Source organism: Phacochoerus africanus, chromosome 6, assembly GCF_016906955.1.
Source record: "Phacochoerus africanus isolate WHEZ1 chromosome 6, ROS_Pafr_v1, whole genome shotgun sequence".
Lineage (NCBI taxonomy): Eukaryota > Metazoa > Chordata > Mammalia > Artiodactyla > Suidae > Phacochoerus > Phacochoerus africanus.
The window spans coordinates 74492601-74507722 of NC_062549.1; the positions used below are offsets into that span (position 1 = coordinate 74492601).

At 45.5% G+C, this 15122-nt stretch overlaps 1 protein-coding gene across 2 annotated transcripts in view; it reads left to right on the forward strand.

Annotated features, from left to right (window-relative positions):
* The first annotated feature begins 461 nt into the window (after positions 1 to 461).
* Positions 462 to 15122, forward strand: part of NSMAF (neutral sphingomyelinase activation associated factor) — a 59118-nt gene continuing 44457 nt past the window's right edge. For both annotated transcript variants that reach the window (XM_047783877.1, XM_047783878.1), the window contains exons 1-2: positions 462 to 942; positions 14021 to 14110. In XM_047783877.1, the coding sequence (XP_047639833.1) occupies positions 884 to 942; positions 14021 to 14110 (149 nt within the window). In that variant the 5' untranslated portion in view covers positions 462 to 883. The remainder of the gene's footprint in view (positions 943 to 14020; positions 14111 to 15122) is intronic.

Sequence of the window (15122 nt, forward strand, 5' to 3'; positions counted from 1 at the left end):
CAAAGAGGACGGGTGGCTGGATGACTCCTGCTCCGAAAACTCCAACTCCTGGCTGGACTTCAGGGAAGAGTTTTTAACAGGCAGAATTTGGGGTGAAGGGGGTGAGACTTTGTGATTGGTTGGTGTTCCAGAATCTTGTGCGCAGCCTGAAGTTACCACCTTCCACGTGGCCGGGGGTCCTTAACTCCTGCAGAAGAGCTCAGAGCCACGAATGTGTGTCCCTTGACCTAGAACTTTGTAGATAGACCAGTGTTTGACCCCTTTCCCTTTGTGTCTGCATTCTCTCACTTCCCAGGTTAGTAACCTTTGGAATATCAGGGCAGGCCTAGGAAACTAAAGCCTTTTTCTTCAAACAAGAAAACAGGAGCCGCTGAAAGGCCTCTGTGCCCAGGACGCCCTCCACTCCCCCCTTCCCCCCCTCCCCGCCCCGCGCACCTCCCCACTCCTGCTGTGTTTGAGCTGAAGAGAGATGTCCACACCTGTAATGATCCTGACACCTAGTGAACGGTATGCTTTAGATAGGTGAATTGTTGGGCATGTGAATTATATCTCACATGTTAAAAAGTCATGTGACTAATTACCAAGAGATTCTAGACCCAAATGTTGTTCCGAGCTCCTGTGGCCGACGCATTGGCAGTTTACGGGCAAGCTTCCGTCTTCAGCTGTAAAATACAGAACTGGGGCGGCGGAGGCTTCAGGGGTGAGGACTGGCCCTCCCGGGTCCCCGTGCGCCCCTCCTCCGGCCTGAGTCACGGCGCCGAGTCCCCACGCGGAGAGGATGCTGCGCTGAGCGCGGCCGACGCCGGACGCCAGGCCGCAGGCGCGCTCCCTGGGCCAGGCCGCCCGCGCCCTCCTCGCAGCGGCGCAGCCGAGCCCGCCCTCCATGGCGTTCATCCGGAAGAAGCAGCGGGAGCGGCAGCTGCAGCTGTACTCCAGGGAGAGGTGAGTGCCGAGCGCGGGGCTGGGGCTCGAGCCGGGCCGATCCCGCGGCGGAGCTGGGCAGCCACGCGGGAGCCGGCGGCTGGGCTGGCTCACCCGGAAGCGGCCGCTCGGGCGCCCGCGGGAGTGGCGGGCTGGGGGTCAGCGGGCTGGACGTTCCCGGGTTGGATCCCAGCTCCCGGCCTCGGGCGGCCCAGCGCGGACCCGCGACCACCCGTCCGCGGCGTGGCGGCTGCTGCGCGGTCACCGCGCCTTTTTACTGCCAACCTCAGCCCTAAAGCAAGTGCCCCACGGGGGCGGGAGAGCGCCTCCAGGAAGGCCCCTTTGAAGAAAAGCCACGGGCCAGCTCCCCATACGCTTTGTACTGAGCGCTGGACCTTATCCTGAGTGTACTGGAGGGGAGCTATGTTTCCTGGTCGCTGAGACCCCCGCCGTCTTTATTCCCGGCTTCCCCCCAGGACTTGGGGTCCCCCCAGCCCTGGGCAGAGGCTAAAACGGGAGAAAGAAGTTCGGGTTCAGTTACTGATCCTCAGTCCCCAAGGAAAGTCCCTCATCTGATGCCCATCTCTGCTGTCATTGTACTTAAAGGTCTGTCTAGTGACTGAACCTGCTGGTCTTAGGGTCTGCGGCCCCGAAAGGAACGGCAGTGCGTCAGTCAGTGCTTTGTTTTGGTTGTGGGAGCCAGTAATCTCAGAGCTCGAGCTGGTCACGTTGTGTGATCAGAGGAGACCGACACAGGAGATCCTGCGTAACATGCAAGTGTAGTCTTTCAGACTTGTGTGATCCTAAAGCAGCTACACTTCTGTAGAGGTGACTGGACCCCCCGGGCAAACTTTATATCCTTTTCTAATCTCGAACGTTGGCTTCTGCCAGGATAGCCATAGTTCGACAGCTCATTTCCTGCTGTAGAGAAGAAGATATACCAAAAAAAAAAAGTATCTTGGAAAAGGCTTTCAAGAATGATTTTGGTGGCGGGATTAGGTTTTATCTACAAAAAGCCTTGTTTATTAACAATTGGACCCTAAATAAAGTAACTCACTTGTAGAAGCTGTTTGTAATGCTTGTTTCATGAGGAAAGAGCTTGAATAGTTTCTCTGTTCAATGCCACAAAACATTAAGACTTGGTATTCTGTATTAAATAGATGAATGTTCAAATTGACATTGTAAGAACTTTGAAACTCTTGAATTGCCATCATGTTCTATGATCTAAGAGTCATTTGTAACAACTCTATGGCCTCTTTGATTTGGGAAAGCTGTTTTCTTTCCATCTGCCAATTATCTTCACTGCAGTCATTTGTGTTTAATTTGGTTAGCTTGTTCAGCTCTGCAGTTTCCCACAAATAGTAAAGTCTGCACTTGAACTTCTGCATAGAATCTTTGTTGGTCTCCATTGACAAGGCACCAGGACAGGCTAGCAGCACTCGGTGGTGACTAGTTCTCAAAACCAAAATCCATATTCATCAGTTAGGAGGCAGCAACTAACTTTCTGAGCATCGTTAATCAAAAAAGGTGCCACATGTTTTATTTTTCTTTGAATCCCCCTGCTGGCTGCCCACATTCTTTGATGCTTTGCAACCTCGGGTTGGTGGACGCATCAGAATGGTGTCTATACGGCAGAGATGGAATGACAGGAATCTTTCACAATTGAGCAGAATCTTTCTGAATCTTAGAATTCTTTCTGAAAGTCAAGAATATTTTAAACCAACTTTATTGAGCCCCAGATTTACTGTTGCAGCACAGATGTTTTCTAGCTTATCTCTTTGAGGCAGTAAACGTCATTTAGCAAAATGATAGAGGTCACTGACTGCCTGTCTGCCCAAGAGAACTGTTACTTTCCTGGGAACTATGTCGGAGGTCACCCAGGAACAGCCTCACCTCTTCAGAGTTGCAAGTTCATTCGTTCTGCTCACTCTGCTTGAGAGATTTTAGATTCTACCGTGATCAAATAATGACCCCAGCAAGGAGCAACTTGAGGTTGGCATTTATTTCTAAGTATTAAGTTGAGGCTGGTACTCTGAGAGTAGGTGATATTTCTACAGAAGTAGAAGCAGAGAGAGACTGTTGGGAGGTTCTTACGTTGATGGCTTAGGTCGAGGTGGTGGCAGAAGAAATGGAGAGAACTGGGTGGATTTTAGATCTTCTTAGGTAGAATTGATAGGTCTTGGTGGGGTGGACTATGGGAGGCATAGAAAGAATCGCAGCTGGAGCTGTCATCAGGTAAAATCCAGGATTTCCAGTTATACTTTCAGATGAACACTGAATAGTATTTTAGTATAAATATATCCCGTGTGATATTTGGTACATATTCTAAACCAAAAAAATTCTTTTGTATTTATCAGAACTTCCACTTTAACTAGATGTCTTGTATTTTGACTTGCTAAACATAGGGCTTCAGGTTTGAACAATCATATGGTGGTATCACTTATTGGTGATGCTATAAAGAAATGCTCGGGTTAATTTTCAGTATTAGAGAATCAAGAGATACTTAGCTCTTCAGATTAAGTAAGTACACCAGTATCCTGGTCAAGACTGAGACGGAAGGAACCATATTGATCTTACTGTTCTGCAATGTTCTGTGCAAGGAAGTGTTAAGAAAAGTGCAAAGATTAAAAAGGCAATTCACACCACCTCCTCTAGGATGGTTGGGAATGGCAGACACGTGCGGTCGGTTCGCATGTGACGACATTCTACAGGCTGCTGCAACTGAAGATATTTCTATTTTAAGATTTAGGAGTGAGCTAACTGTTAAACATCTTCATGTCTAGCAGTGGGGCGATAGGTCTCCAGCTCGTTCTTGAGTGAACAAATTGAGATCCTTTGAAAGCGTGTCCCTCCTGGGAGAGCGTTTTCTCTCTCGTGTCATAGAACAGAGGGCCTAACTGAGGCTTGTAAGCTGTCACTCTAAGATAAAACATGGTCGTGAATTCTGTATTGGCTCCTGTATTACATTAATAGTTGTGCAGGCATTTCTGACTTAAACTTTGCTTCACATATTCCACGTGTGTGTAATTCTCTTGGTCATGCCGATGTTAAGTTTCTCGGCTGATGTTAAATGTCTTTTACTTAATATGTTTATTTAGTCCATTGATTCTGTATTTGTACTAAAAAGTACTGGGATGGCGAAGTGGTTTGTTTTACTCTAGTTTAAGACCTAATATCCTATTCTTCTAATGTCTCTAAGGCATACGTCAGGTGTTGACAATGGAGATAAACTGCTGAGTCAGCTCTCAATTAGTCAGGAATGCTAATGTGTTGAGAAATCTACATAACTGATATAAACAAATAGGATTTATTGTTCTTACATAGAAAACTGTGAAAGAAGAAATAAGAGTTCAAGGTTTTTTGAATAACTTAGAATTTACACTGGCTTTACCCAAAATGCATGACTAACCTATCACCGTATTCCTTTGTTGCGGTCTTAAATTAACTTCTTGCAAAAGGGCTGACATTTAAGAAGACACTAGAATCTACTCATAGATGGATTTTTGGGTGTTTGCTGTTTGATTTTTTTTTTTCTAATGTGATATAAAATGGACATGATTTAATGAACTCATCACTTGGTTTTTCCTAAATACTGTTGTGATTTCATCTTTTACTCATCACATATTTAACATTTCCAACTCATAGATTTTGAAAATTACCTTGTTTTTAAATTTTTTTCACCTGTGTTCAGTGAATAACGTCTGTATAGTGCTAATACTTTGGGAGTTCCCTTCATGGCTCAGCAGTTAATGAACCCGACTAGGATCCATTAGGACTCGGGTTCAATCCCTGGCCTTGCTCAGTGGGTTAAGGATCCAGCATTGCCAAGAGCTGTGGTGTAGGTCGCAGACAAAGCTTGGATCCTGCATTGCTGTGGCTGTGGTGTAGGCCGGTGGCTGTAGCTCTGATTCAACTCCTAGTCTGGGAACCTCCACAAGCCACAGCCACACCCCTAAAAAGCAAAGGAAAAAAATATAGATACAATATTCCGTGTGTATCTGTTGTATATCTGCTACGTTAAGCTTGTTAACTGATTTGTTTTTTTTAAAAAAAGGCCCCACCTGGGACATATGGAGGTTCCCATGCTAGGGGGCAAGTCTGAGCTATAGCTGCTGGCTTTCGCCACAGCGTGTAGGATCCAAGCCCCATCTGTGACCTACACCACAGCTCACGGCAACGCTAGATCCTTAACCCACTGATCGAGGCCAGGGATCGAACCTGTGCCCTCATGGATCACAGTCAGGTTTGTTACTGCTGATCCACAACAGGAACTCCTGTTTAGGTTTTTTTATTTAATGACATTTTTTGTGAGAGAGGCTTCATGATGCTAATTTCATCTTGTTTTCATCAATTTTCTGCTACGACTATTTTCAGGGGCTGTTATTAAGTCTATTTAAGCTTAGAATTGATAGCTTCTTAGCAAATCGAACCTTTCATCAATGTATGATGACCTTTTAGTAATGATTTTTTTTCTATTTTGCTATTTAGTTTTCTCTCAGTAGTTTGCATTATATAGAATTTTTCTTTTACTTCCACCTTTTCTGTGTCCTTATATCTTAAGCATATTTCTTTCTTTCTTTCTTTTTTTTGTCTTTTTTGTTGTTGTTGTTGCTATTTCTTGGGCCGCTCCCGCGGCATATGGAGGTTCCCAGGCTAGGGGTCGAATCGGAGCTGTAGCCACCGGCCTACGCCAGAGCCACAGCAACGCGGGATCCGAGCCGCGTCTGCAACCTACACCACAGCTCACGGCAACGCCGGATCGTTAACCCACTGAGCAAGGGCAGGGATCAAACCCACAACCTCACGGTTCCTAGTCGGATTCGTTAACCACTGCGCCACGACGGGAACTCTTTAGGCATATTTCTTACATACAGCTTATAATGGACTTTTTATTTTTTAATTTTGTCTTTTTCAGGCAGTGCCTATGTTGTATGGAAGTTCCCAGGCTAGGGGTTGAATCGGAGTTGTAGCCACCAGCCTACACCACAGCCACAGCAACTCCAGATCCAAACCCCATCTGTGGACCTACACCAGAGCTTATGGCAATGCAGGATCCTTTAACCCACTGAGTGTGACTAGGGATCAAATCAGTGTCCTCATGGATACTACTCGGGTTTGTTACTGCTGAGCCATGATGGAAACTCCCCCAATTATTATATTTTAAATTTCTGGTTTTATTTGGGCCACTTACAACTTCCCAGTCATTTTTTTTTTAAAAAGCCTGTATGTTTTTTTGGGCCGTGCACATGGCATGAGGAAGCTCCTGGGCCAGGGAGCAAACCTGAACCACAACAGTGGCAGTGCTGATCCTTAGCCTACTGAGCCACCAAGGAACTCCTCTTTGTTGAATTATTATTTTTTTTTTTTTTTGCTTTTTAGGAACACATTCACGGCATATGGAGGTTCCCAGGCTAAGGGGGGTCAAATCAGAGCTGCAGCTGCCGGCCTATACCACAGTCACAGCAACACGGGATCTGAGCCATGTCTGCGACCTGCACCACAGTTCATGGCAACACCAGATCCTTAACCCACTGAGAGAGGCCAGGGATTGAACCCGAAACCTCATGGATCCTAGTCGGGTTTCTTAACCGCTGAGCCGTGAAGGGGAACTCCTCTTTGTTGTACTTTTGACATCCTTCTGTTTCTTTAACCTTTGTAATGAGCAGATAACAGAAAGTAAATTCTCTGTAGCCGTTTTTACAGGTTTGATGAGCAATTTGCTGTGTGTACACTGACCTGCTCTCGGTACTTTCTTGTATGATCTTTGATCGTGGCCTCCTTGGAGATATTTTCCACTATTCTTGGAGGCCTGGGTTTACAATATATTCTTCCAGAAAGTGTTTGCATGTCTACCTGGGGTGTTGGAGACTAGTTTGTCTTGCGTTTTATTGGGCTGAATAAGTAGTGTGAGTTCTAGCCCCAAGTGTATGTATGTAAGGCAGGCTTGTGGCTTCAGGTTCTAAAGGACACTTGTTTTGGAGTTCTGTTTTTGTGGCTCAGGGGTAATGAACCCGACTAGTATCCATGAGGATGTGGGTTCGATCCCCGGCCCCGCTTAGTGGGTAAAGGCTCCCACACTGCTGTGGTGTAGGCCAGCTGCTGTAGCTCCAATTCAATACCTAGCCTGGAAACTTCCATATGCTGTGGGTGTGGCCCTAAAAAGATTAAAATAAAGGACACTTGTTTTGCCCTCAGCCCAGGGCCAAGGTCCTGCTGTGTCCCTCTGGGAAAGGCAAGGATGGGTGTTTTTGTTTTCTACCCTCCAAGAGTCACTGGGGGCCCCTGGCTCTCCTCCCTCCCCCACCCTCCATGGTGGCCCCTCTGCTAAACTGAGAAACCGCTCCGTGTCTAAGGCTTGCCCTTGCTTTTCCATCGCGTCAGCCAGTATTTAAAGTGTTTACTAATTCAGCAATCTTAGAGGATCTGTATGGAAACTGTGTTTTTGGACAGCTAACCTGCGGTAATACATAATCCATTCGGTGAAGCGGTAATCCCTGCTTTCTTTAAGCTGAGGTTTATTTAATCTGTAAACCCACTGATTAAGAAAGGACTTTTGAGGTAATCTAATCTATATTTCCACCCTTCACTTTATAGTTGGAGGCCTGAGGAAAGTCCAATAGCCCAGACTGGGCTGCTCGAAGGCCAGAGCAGGGTTCTCGGATCCAGTCCAGGCCCTTTGCAGCCTCAGCACTGCTGCTTCCATTTTAAATCCTAGGGTGATACATATTCTTATGGGAGCTCTGAAACTGAGAGTGATTCAGGAGTGCTCCAGGTTTCCCTGGACATTCGAACCTTGTTACTCTGTGGTCCCTGGGCTTCGCTTCGGCCCTGCCTGGGAACTTGTTTGAAAATGCAGAATCCCAGGCTCCTTCCAGGTCTGCAGCATCAGATTCTGCCTTTTAACAGGAACGTTGGATGATTCAGGCTTGAGAAGCACTGTCGTAGATAACACTAATTAAGGCTTCATCTAGATTATTTTTGTTTCTTTAAACTATCTTCCACCTTTTTTTTTTTTTTTGGCTTTTTAGGGCCGCACTCATGGCATATGGAGGTTTCCTAGGCTAGTGGTCAATTTGGAGCTACAGCTGCTGGTCTGTGCCTCAGCTACACCAGATCCAAGCTGCATCTGTGACCTACACCACAGCTCACAGCAATGCCAGATCCTTAACCCACTGAGCGAGGCCAGGGATCAAACCTGCAACCTCATGGTTCCTAGTCAGATTCATTTCCACTATGCTACAGTGGGAAGTTCCCCACCTTTATCTTCTTGATGGGCTAGAGAAGGCTCCATCTCTCTTGGGGCTGTGGCCCTTGGTGAGGATATGGAAGGGCTTAGGTGATGCCTTTGCCATTTGTTCTCACAGGCAGTCGAGACTTAGGAACACTGGCTTCGTGGAGGGTGTCAATGAAAGGGCTCTTGACTTCTTGAAATGTCTTGGCCAGGAAATCACTGCATCTCCCATAGTCAGAGGGGAAAGTTGTTACACTGGAGGACGAGGGCCTTGAAATGTTGTTCAGGGGAGGAGGGGCCAGTCATTTACTTGAGAAAACAATTGGCTCAGAGATAAGAAATAATATGTAGTCACGCAGATGTGTCTGTGCAAGTGCATAGAGCGTGGGTAATGTCAAATTGGGTGCTGAACGGGATTGATGGTGTCTTGGGTGTCACTGAAGCTTGTTAGGAGCTCAAGACTGGACTCCGTGCTGGAAGGCTGCAGACCTACTCAGATGGAAGGGCCCATTAGGAGGTGAGGCAGTGGACTCTAAATATCAGGCTCTGCATCTGCAGGGGAATCCATGAGCCAGATGGAAAAACCCGGACAGCTTGGAAAGAGAACAGAGAAGAGAATCACGCTCACTTCTTACAGGCCACCTCAGTGGGTGGAAAAATGGCGGCTGTGTACCTGATGTAGCTTGAAAACAGGACGTGGCAATTCAGAACATGACAGACCTGGCGTCACCAGTGCTTGATGAGATCAAATTACCCTTCTTGAGTTCCCTTATTGAAGTTTTAAAATATCTTAAGGCAGAGAGGTGGAGAACTTGATATGATTCTGGATATGAAAGAGATTAATTAACCACACAGCAATGACGGAAGCTTTCAGAAAAGGCAATAATATCAAGTGTTTTATTGCTGAAGCCCAAGGGGACTAAGAAGGATTCTGTCCTGCAAGGAATCTAAGGTTTTCAGAAGGCATGTATTTAAGTTTCAAGAAAGGACAGTTCTGAAAAGATGGTTGACTCAAGAAGTGTGTTAGACTGTTAAAAATGTAAGTCAAAACATCCAATCCAAATGGCCTTTGAAGTGTTGCAGAAAATCAGACAAGCAAACGTGGACCGATGTACAGGTAATGTTCCTCTGAGCTTATAATTAAAAATAATCAATAGGGCAACAGCCAAGGACAGATTAAGAGGATGTCACAGTCCTTAAGTCAGCATCAAGAAAGTTAGCACCCTAGATGAGTGGTGGCTTTAAAAAAAAAAAAAAGCTACAGATTTTTTTTTTAAGGCTTTTTTTGGAGTTCCCCTGTGGCTCAACAGGTTAAGGATCTGGTGTTGCCACTGCTGTGGCATGGGTTCCATCCCTGGCCTGGGAACTTCCATATAATGCAGATGCAGCCAAAAAAAACCATTTTTTTTCAAAAAATGTTTTTTTGTCTTCTTAGGCGCCCCCCCCTGCCCCCCACAGCATATGGAGGCTCCCAGGTGAGGGGTTAGGATTGGAGCTATAGCCATTGGCCTATGCCACAGTCATGCCAGATCTGAGCTGTGTGTCTGACCTACACCACAGCTCATGGCAATGCCAGATCCTTAACCTCACTGATCAAGGCCAGGGATCGAACCTGCATCCTCATAGATGCTAGTCAGATTTGTTTCCAGTGAGCCATGATGGGAACTCCCCCCAAAAAGTGTTTGCTTTCTTTTAAATACTTCTAAAGTTGTGTTTAAAACCAGGCTGCTGCCTGGGTCCTAGCCCAGTAGTGTAAAAGCGATAAAAGAGAAAGTGGCTCTGATTTTGTATGGTTAATGATGCCATCAGAGTGAAAGGGACAGGCTAGTCCCCCCAAAGATGGGTGCGGGTGCAAAAGGCACCTGTGTGCCGAGGTCTCCTGGCATGAACTCCTAGGAGAGTTTGAGTCTGGAACCAGGTGGCATGCTTCAGTGGTCTAGGGACTTTGAACCATAACGTAAGAGCATAGTGCATACGTAGGTTTAGTGCTAATTCTAGGTCAGGCAGATGACTTAAATCATTGAAAGAGGAAGTTGTCACCAGTCTCTAGAAGGAATTCATTTTGAAGTCCCTCTAATGCCGACCTTACCTCTTTGGACAGCGTTCCAAGTGGTAGGTTAGGAAATGCAGTAGATTTGGTTCAGCTGAACTTTGGCAGAGAATAATTGTTTTTGTGATGTCTTAATGGCAGAATTGAGGAGAAATTGATGTTCCTAAGAGTTGGGTGGAGTAAGGTTGATTTGACTGTTCTGAGGCTGCTGTCAATGTATGACTGGGGGAGCTTTTCTGCCAGGGTCACAGGACTGTGTTCTTGGCCTTGTCTGTTCAACGTTTTCTTAACCTCACTCCTTGTTTCAGAGGCCATTTTAAGAACTTACGATGATGCCCGATTTATAAACTCTCTAGGTGTAGTGCAGGGGGGCCCCCAGCCTGGCTTATCCTAAGGGGAGTGTTGGGTTATTCAGAGTAGAGATGCAAACAGGTGATGCCCTTTCCTCTGCCACGTGTGCATCTCGAAGGTGCCCCGCCACCCTCCCGTGTCTCCATCCTCCTTGGTCCAGGGAAGCCTGGTTCACATCTGCACCCCGGAGAAGGGATGGACTAGCGCGTCGCCTGGCTCCGCTCTCTGTGTCATTGTTGAGTGGCCGTGAGTTCGGGGTCACTCCTGGGGGCCGCCCGGAGCGAACTTGTTTCTGTCGTTGGTTCCGCGTTGAACAGTATGCTTTCAGGTTTAAGTGACAGCAGGATGGGGCAGCACCTGTTTTCGGAAAGTTAAATCGAGGAAGGAATCACTATCTCAAAAGAATGCCCCTACACCTCTGTTAAGATGGATTTAGCTGAGGGATGCGCGGGAGCAGGGCCAAGAGTCTCCTCAAGAAATAACGCACACTCTGGTATAACACTAGTGAGTGAGATAATCAGATTATAGACGTGTTTAAGTATCTTGAAAGCGTGGAACCTTTTGCTCCATAGGATACTGAGACTATTGTAACAATTTTTACTTATAAAAATTTTAAAACCGGTATAACTGAACACTTCAGTGAAAAAAAAGTTTCTTAATCCTTTGAATAGTTGGTTATATCTATATCATGTCAAAGATCCATTGATAGAAGTTTATTTCTGAGCTCTCCCTTCCATTCATTGGTCTTATGTCTGTCTTTATGCTGTGCTAATACTGTGATTGCAGTATCTTTTGAGGCTCGGAGCTGTCAGGCTTCCAGCTTTCTCTTTCTCTGTTTTGGGTATCTGATTCCATGTGGACTTTAGGATGATTTTTTTTTTTTTTGGCCTTTTCTAGGGCCACTCCCGCGGCATATGGAGGTTCCAAGGCTAGAGGTCTAATCAGAGCCATAGCCACCAGCCTATGCCAGAGCCACAGCCACACAGGATTCGAGCCGCGTCTGCGGCCTACACCACAGCTCACAGCAACGCCGGACCCTTAACCCACAGAGCAAGGCCAGGGATCGAACCTGCAACCTCATGGTTCCTAATCAGATTTGTTAACCACTGCGCCATGACAGGAACTCCAACTTTAGGATTTTTTTCCTATTTCTACAATAAATGCCTAGTGAGATTTTGGGAGGGATTTCATTGAACCTGTAGATCACTTTGGGTGATATGGACACTGTAAGAATATTAAAGATAGGATTATATTTTAATAACTATATGGAAGACCTGGTTGTTTATGAAGGCTGCTTGTGTTTCACAGCAATAAAAGTATGCCTTTGTCATGTTGACAGATAGTTAGTTTACTCCTAGGAGGAGAAGTGTGGAGATGGGGGGAGGAAGGGTTGCCTAGCTCCAGCCCAAGCAAAGGGTTTCAACTTATTAAGATAGGAGCGAAAAGTAAGGGGCAGGGTACTTAGTAAGCATCTCTCTGACTTACACCTTCTTTGAAATCATCTGATGCATCATCCTTGTGATTGTATTGAAATTCAGAGTAAGTGTTAATCATGAGTGTTTTATGTTGAGCTCTGGCAGTTTAGCCTGTGACTAATTCTTGTTCCTGGAATTTAAAATGTAGAACAGGCCAATAAGAGTTGCCTATTGTGGGAGTTCCTGTTGTGGCTCAGTGGGTTAAGAACCCAGCTAGTGTCCATGAGGATGTGGGTTCCATCCCTGGCCTCACTCTGGGGTTAGGATCCAGCGTTGCCACGAGCTGTGGTATAGGCTGGCAGGTGCGGCTTGGATCCCACGTGGCTGTGGCCGGTGGCGGTAGCTCTGATTCAACCCCCAGTCTGGGAACCTCCATATGTCGGGGGCACAGCCCCCCCAAAAAACCCAGAAAAAGTGTTGCCTATTATGATAAAGCTGGTTGCTGTTGTCGTTTTATGGGTTTTCTTTCTGTTGATTCAATTTTAAGTGAACTGTATTTTATTTCACAGATAGAATTTCTTCCTTGTAAGGATATAGAATCTTCTGACCTTTGCTTCTGTGCATTGTCTCAGGTCCTTCCGGTTGTGTTCTGCTTATTTGGTCTTTTTTCCTTCGTGTGAGAGGCTGGTGATCTTGGTGTCTGTTCATCTTCAGGTGTGAAGCATGTGAGTCTGTGTCACTGTGGGCAGCCTTTCCTGCTGAGCCTCCCTGCGGGATAATATAGGAGGTTCTTTAAAATGCTAGCATCCTTAGGTCTTTCTCTAGGGCTGTTGCATTTTTTCCAGAAATAATCCACCAGGCTGCTGCTTGGAGTGTTAGATGACTTCCTGCTTTCTGCTTAATCACCTGCTTTTCATGCCATAGCCCTGCTAGCCACCGCCTTGGGATCTAGTTTGGAGCCTCTCGTTTAATTTTTGTATTGAAATAGTGTGGGGAGAAGCAGCTGGGAGGAATCTGACCACTGGCCTCACTCAGACTTTCAGCCACACCCCAGCCCTGTCCCTGCCCTCTTGGTTGTGGAGCTTCCTGGAAGTCCCGGGGCTCAGCAGGTTTTCTCCTGACTGGTACCTTCTGGGGCGTCTGCTTGCCATTTCTCACAAATTTGATAGCTGTTTATGTCCTTCAGTTTTTTTTAGTTGGTGGGTTTTACTACTTAGAAAATACTTGTTTCCATTTCAGTATTGTTTCCAAAGGGAGCAGAAATAAACATGTTCCTTCTGCTGTGTTTAGTCGAGATCCCTTCCTCCAGTACAGCAGAACTGCGAGACTCATTACAATTGCCACGTGAAACGCTTTGTGAAAATGTTTCCCCGTGACGCTGGATGTGCCGTGGATATTTCCTGGTCCTTGCCCCCAGACGAGCAAAACAGCTGTTCTTTGCCATGTATTTGTTTCTGTGGCCATGCAACTAAATTGATACTTTTTGTGTTAAAAAAAAAAAAAAAGAAAAAGGGAAAAACTTCTATTTTTGTTTTTAAAAGGTTAAAGCATTGAAAACTTTAAAATCTATTTTGGGCTCATTCAGTTCATGTAATGTATTTTTATCTTCAAAACACCCACTGTGTACAAAGCATTTAGATGGGGGAATAGCTGAAGATCTGCCTGGCAGAGGCATCTGGTCTAGTGAGAGTAGCAAGAGAAACTCACCCAACCTTGAGCCATGACCTTGGGCCAGGTGTGTGGTGGGAAAGCCAGGTGTGAAATCCTAGGAAACAAAGGATGGAAAGAAACCCCATAGGTGGGAGAGCTCTGGGCTTCGTTTGGGCAAGAGTCAGTCTCATTTCATGAAATTTGGAGTTAAAGGGAGTAGTGAACCCACCTGGTAAACGATTGATTTATGTTTTGGCATATCTGGGCACATCTCTCTGGATGAGTACCTGACACATAATAAGTATGTGTTGATTTAATGGTTAGAAATTTGGGAACACATGTGAAATATTCTGCTTGCTTGTATTTAAAACCTCATGTTGGTTTGTCTTTTTCCGAATTCAGGTTTTCCTTGCTCCTGCTTAACTTGGAGGAGTACTACTTTGAACAGCACTCGGCTAATCATATTCAGCACAAGGGCAGTCAGAGTGAAAGGTAAGGCAGTTGGTGGGGTCTCTGGACTCACCGACTTTGCTATTATTGGATATTTTAATTATTTTACTTTTTTTGTTTTTGCTATTTTAGGGCCATGCCTGTGGTATGTGGAGGTTCCCAGGCCTAGCAGTCTAATTGGAGCTACATCTGCTGGCCTATAGCATAGCCACAGCAACGCTGGATCTGAGCCATGTCTACAACCTACACCACAGCTCATGGCAACATCGGATCCTTAACCCACTGAGCGAGGCCAGGGATTGAACCTGCATCCTCATGGATCCTAGTTGGGTTTGATATTGATACCCTGTCTGATATTTTTAAAATGTATGATCATAAGATTTTTTTCCCCTTTTATATTGGGAAAGTAATGAGAAGAAAGGGGTTTCTGTCTTGTTGTCATAACTTCCAATTTTTTTTAAAACTAAGCGTGTACTAATTCTTAGGTGACAGGTGTCTAGTATCTTAAATCAGCTGGGTAGGACTCTGATTTCATGCCATGGATTTTCTTCTTGCATCCCTTTTGTATTTATACTTAGTCATTTGGATGATTGTTATAAAGTAATGATATTATCAGCTTGCATGTTATAAAAGTCAGTCCTTTGAAGGAAACAATTTGATTTGAGCTAGAAGCAAAATCAGTCCTATTTGTATTTTAACTATGACTTATTATAAACATTTCTATTTCTTTGGTCATACTTGTTGAAAGCTGTCTGCAAAAGTATCTAATGGAGAGGTTTTTTTGGGTTTAAAATGTCAACCTTGAATTAACCAACGTGAGGTTGTCTCAGCAAAAATGTATCTAGTATTCATTTCCTTTGGTGTGTCACCTAACCACTGCTACAGCTTAGAACATGATTTGATATTAGATAAACTTTTTTTTCTTTTTAGGGCTGCACCCATGGCATATTGAGGTTCCCAGGCTAGGGGGAGTCGAATCAGAGCTGTAGCTGCTGACCTACACCACAGCCACAGTGACGTGTGGTCCAGGCCATGTCTTCGAACTACATCACAG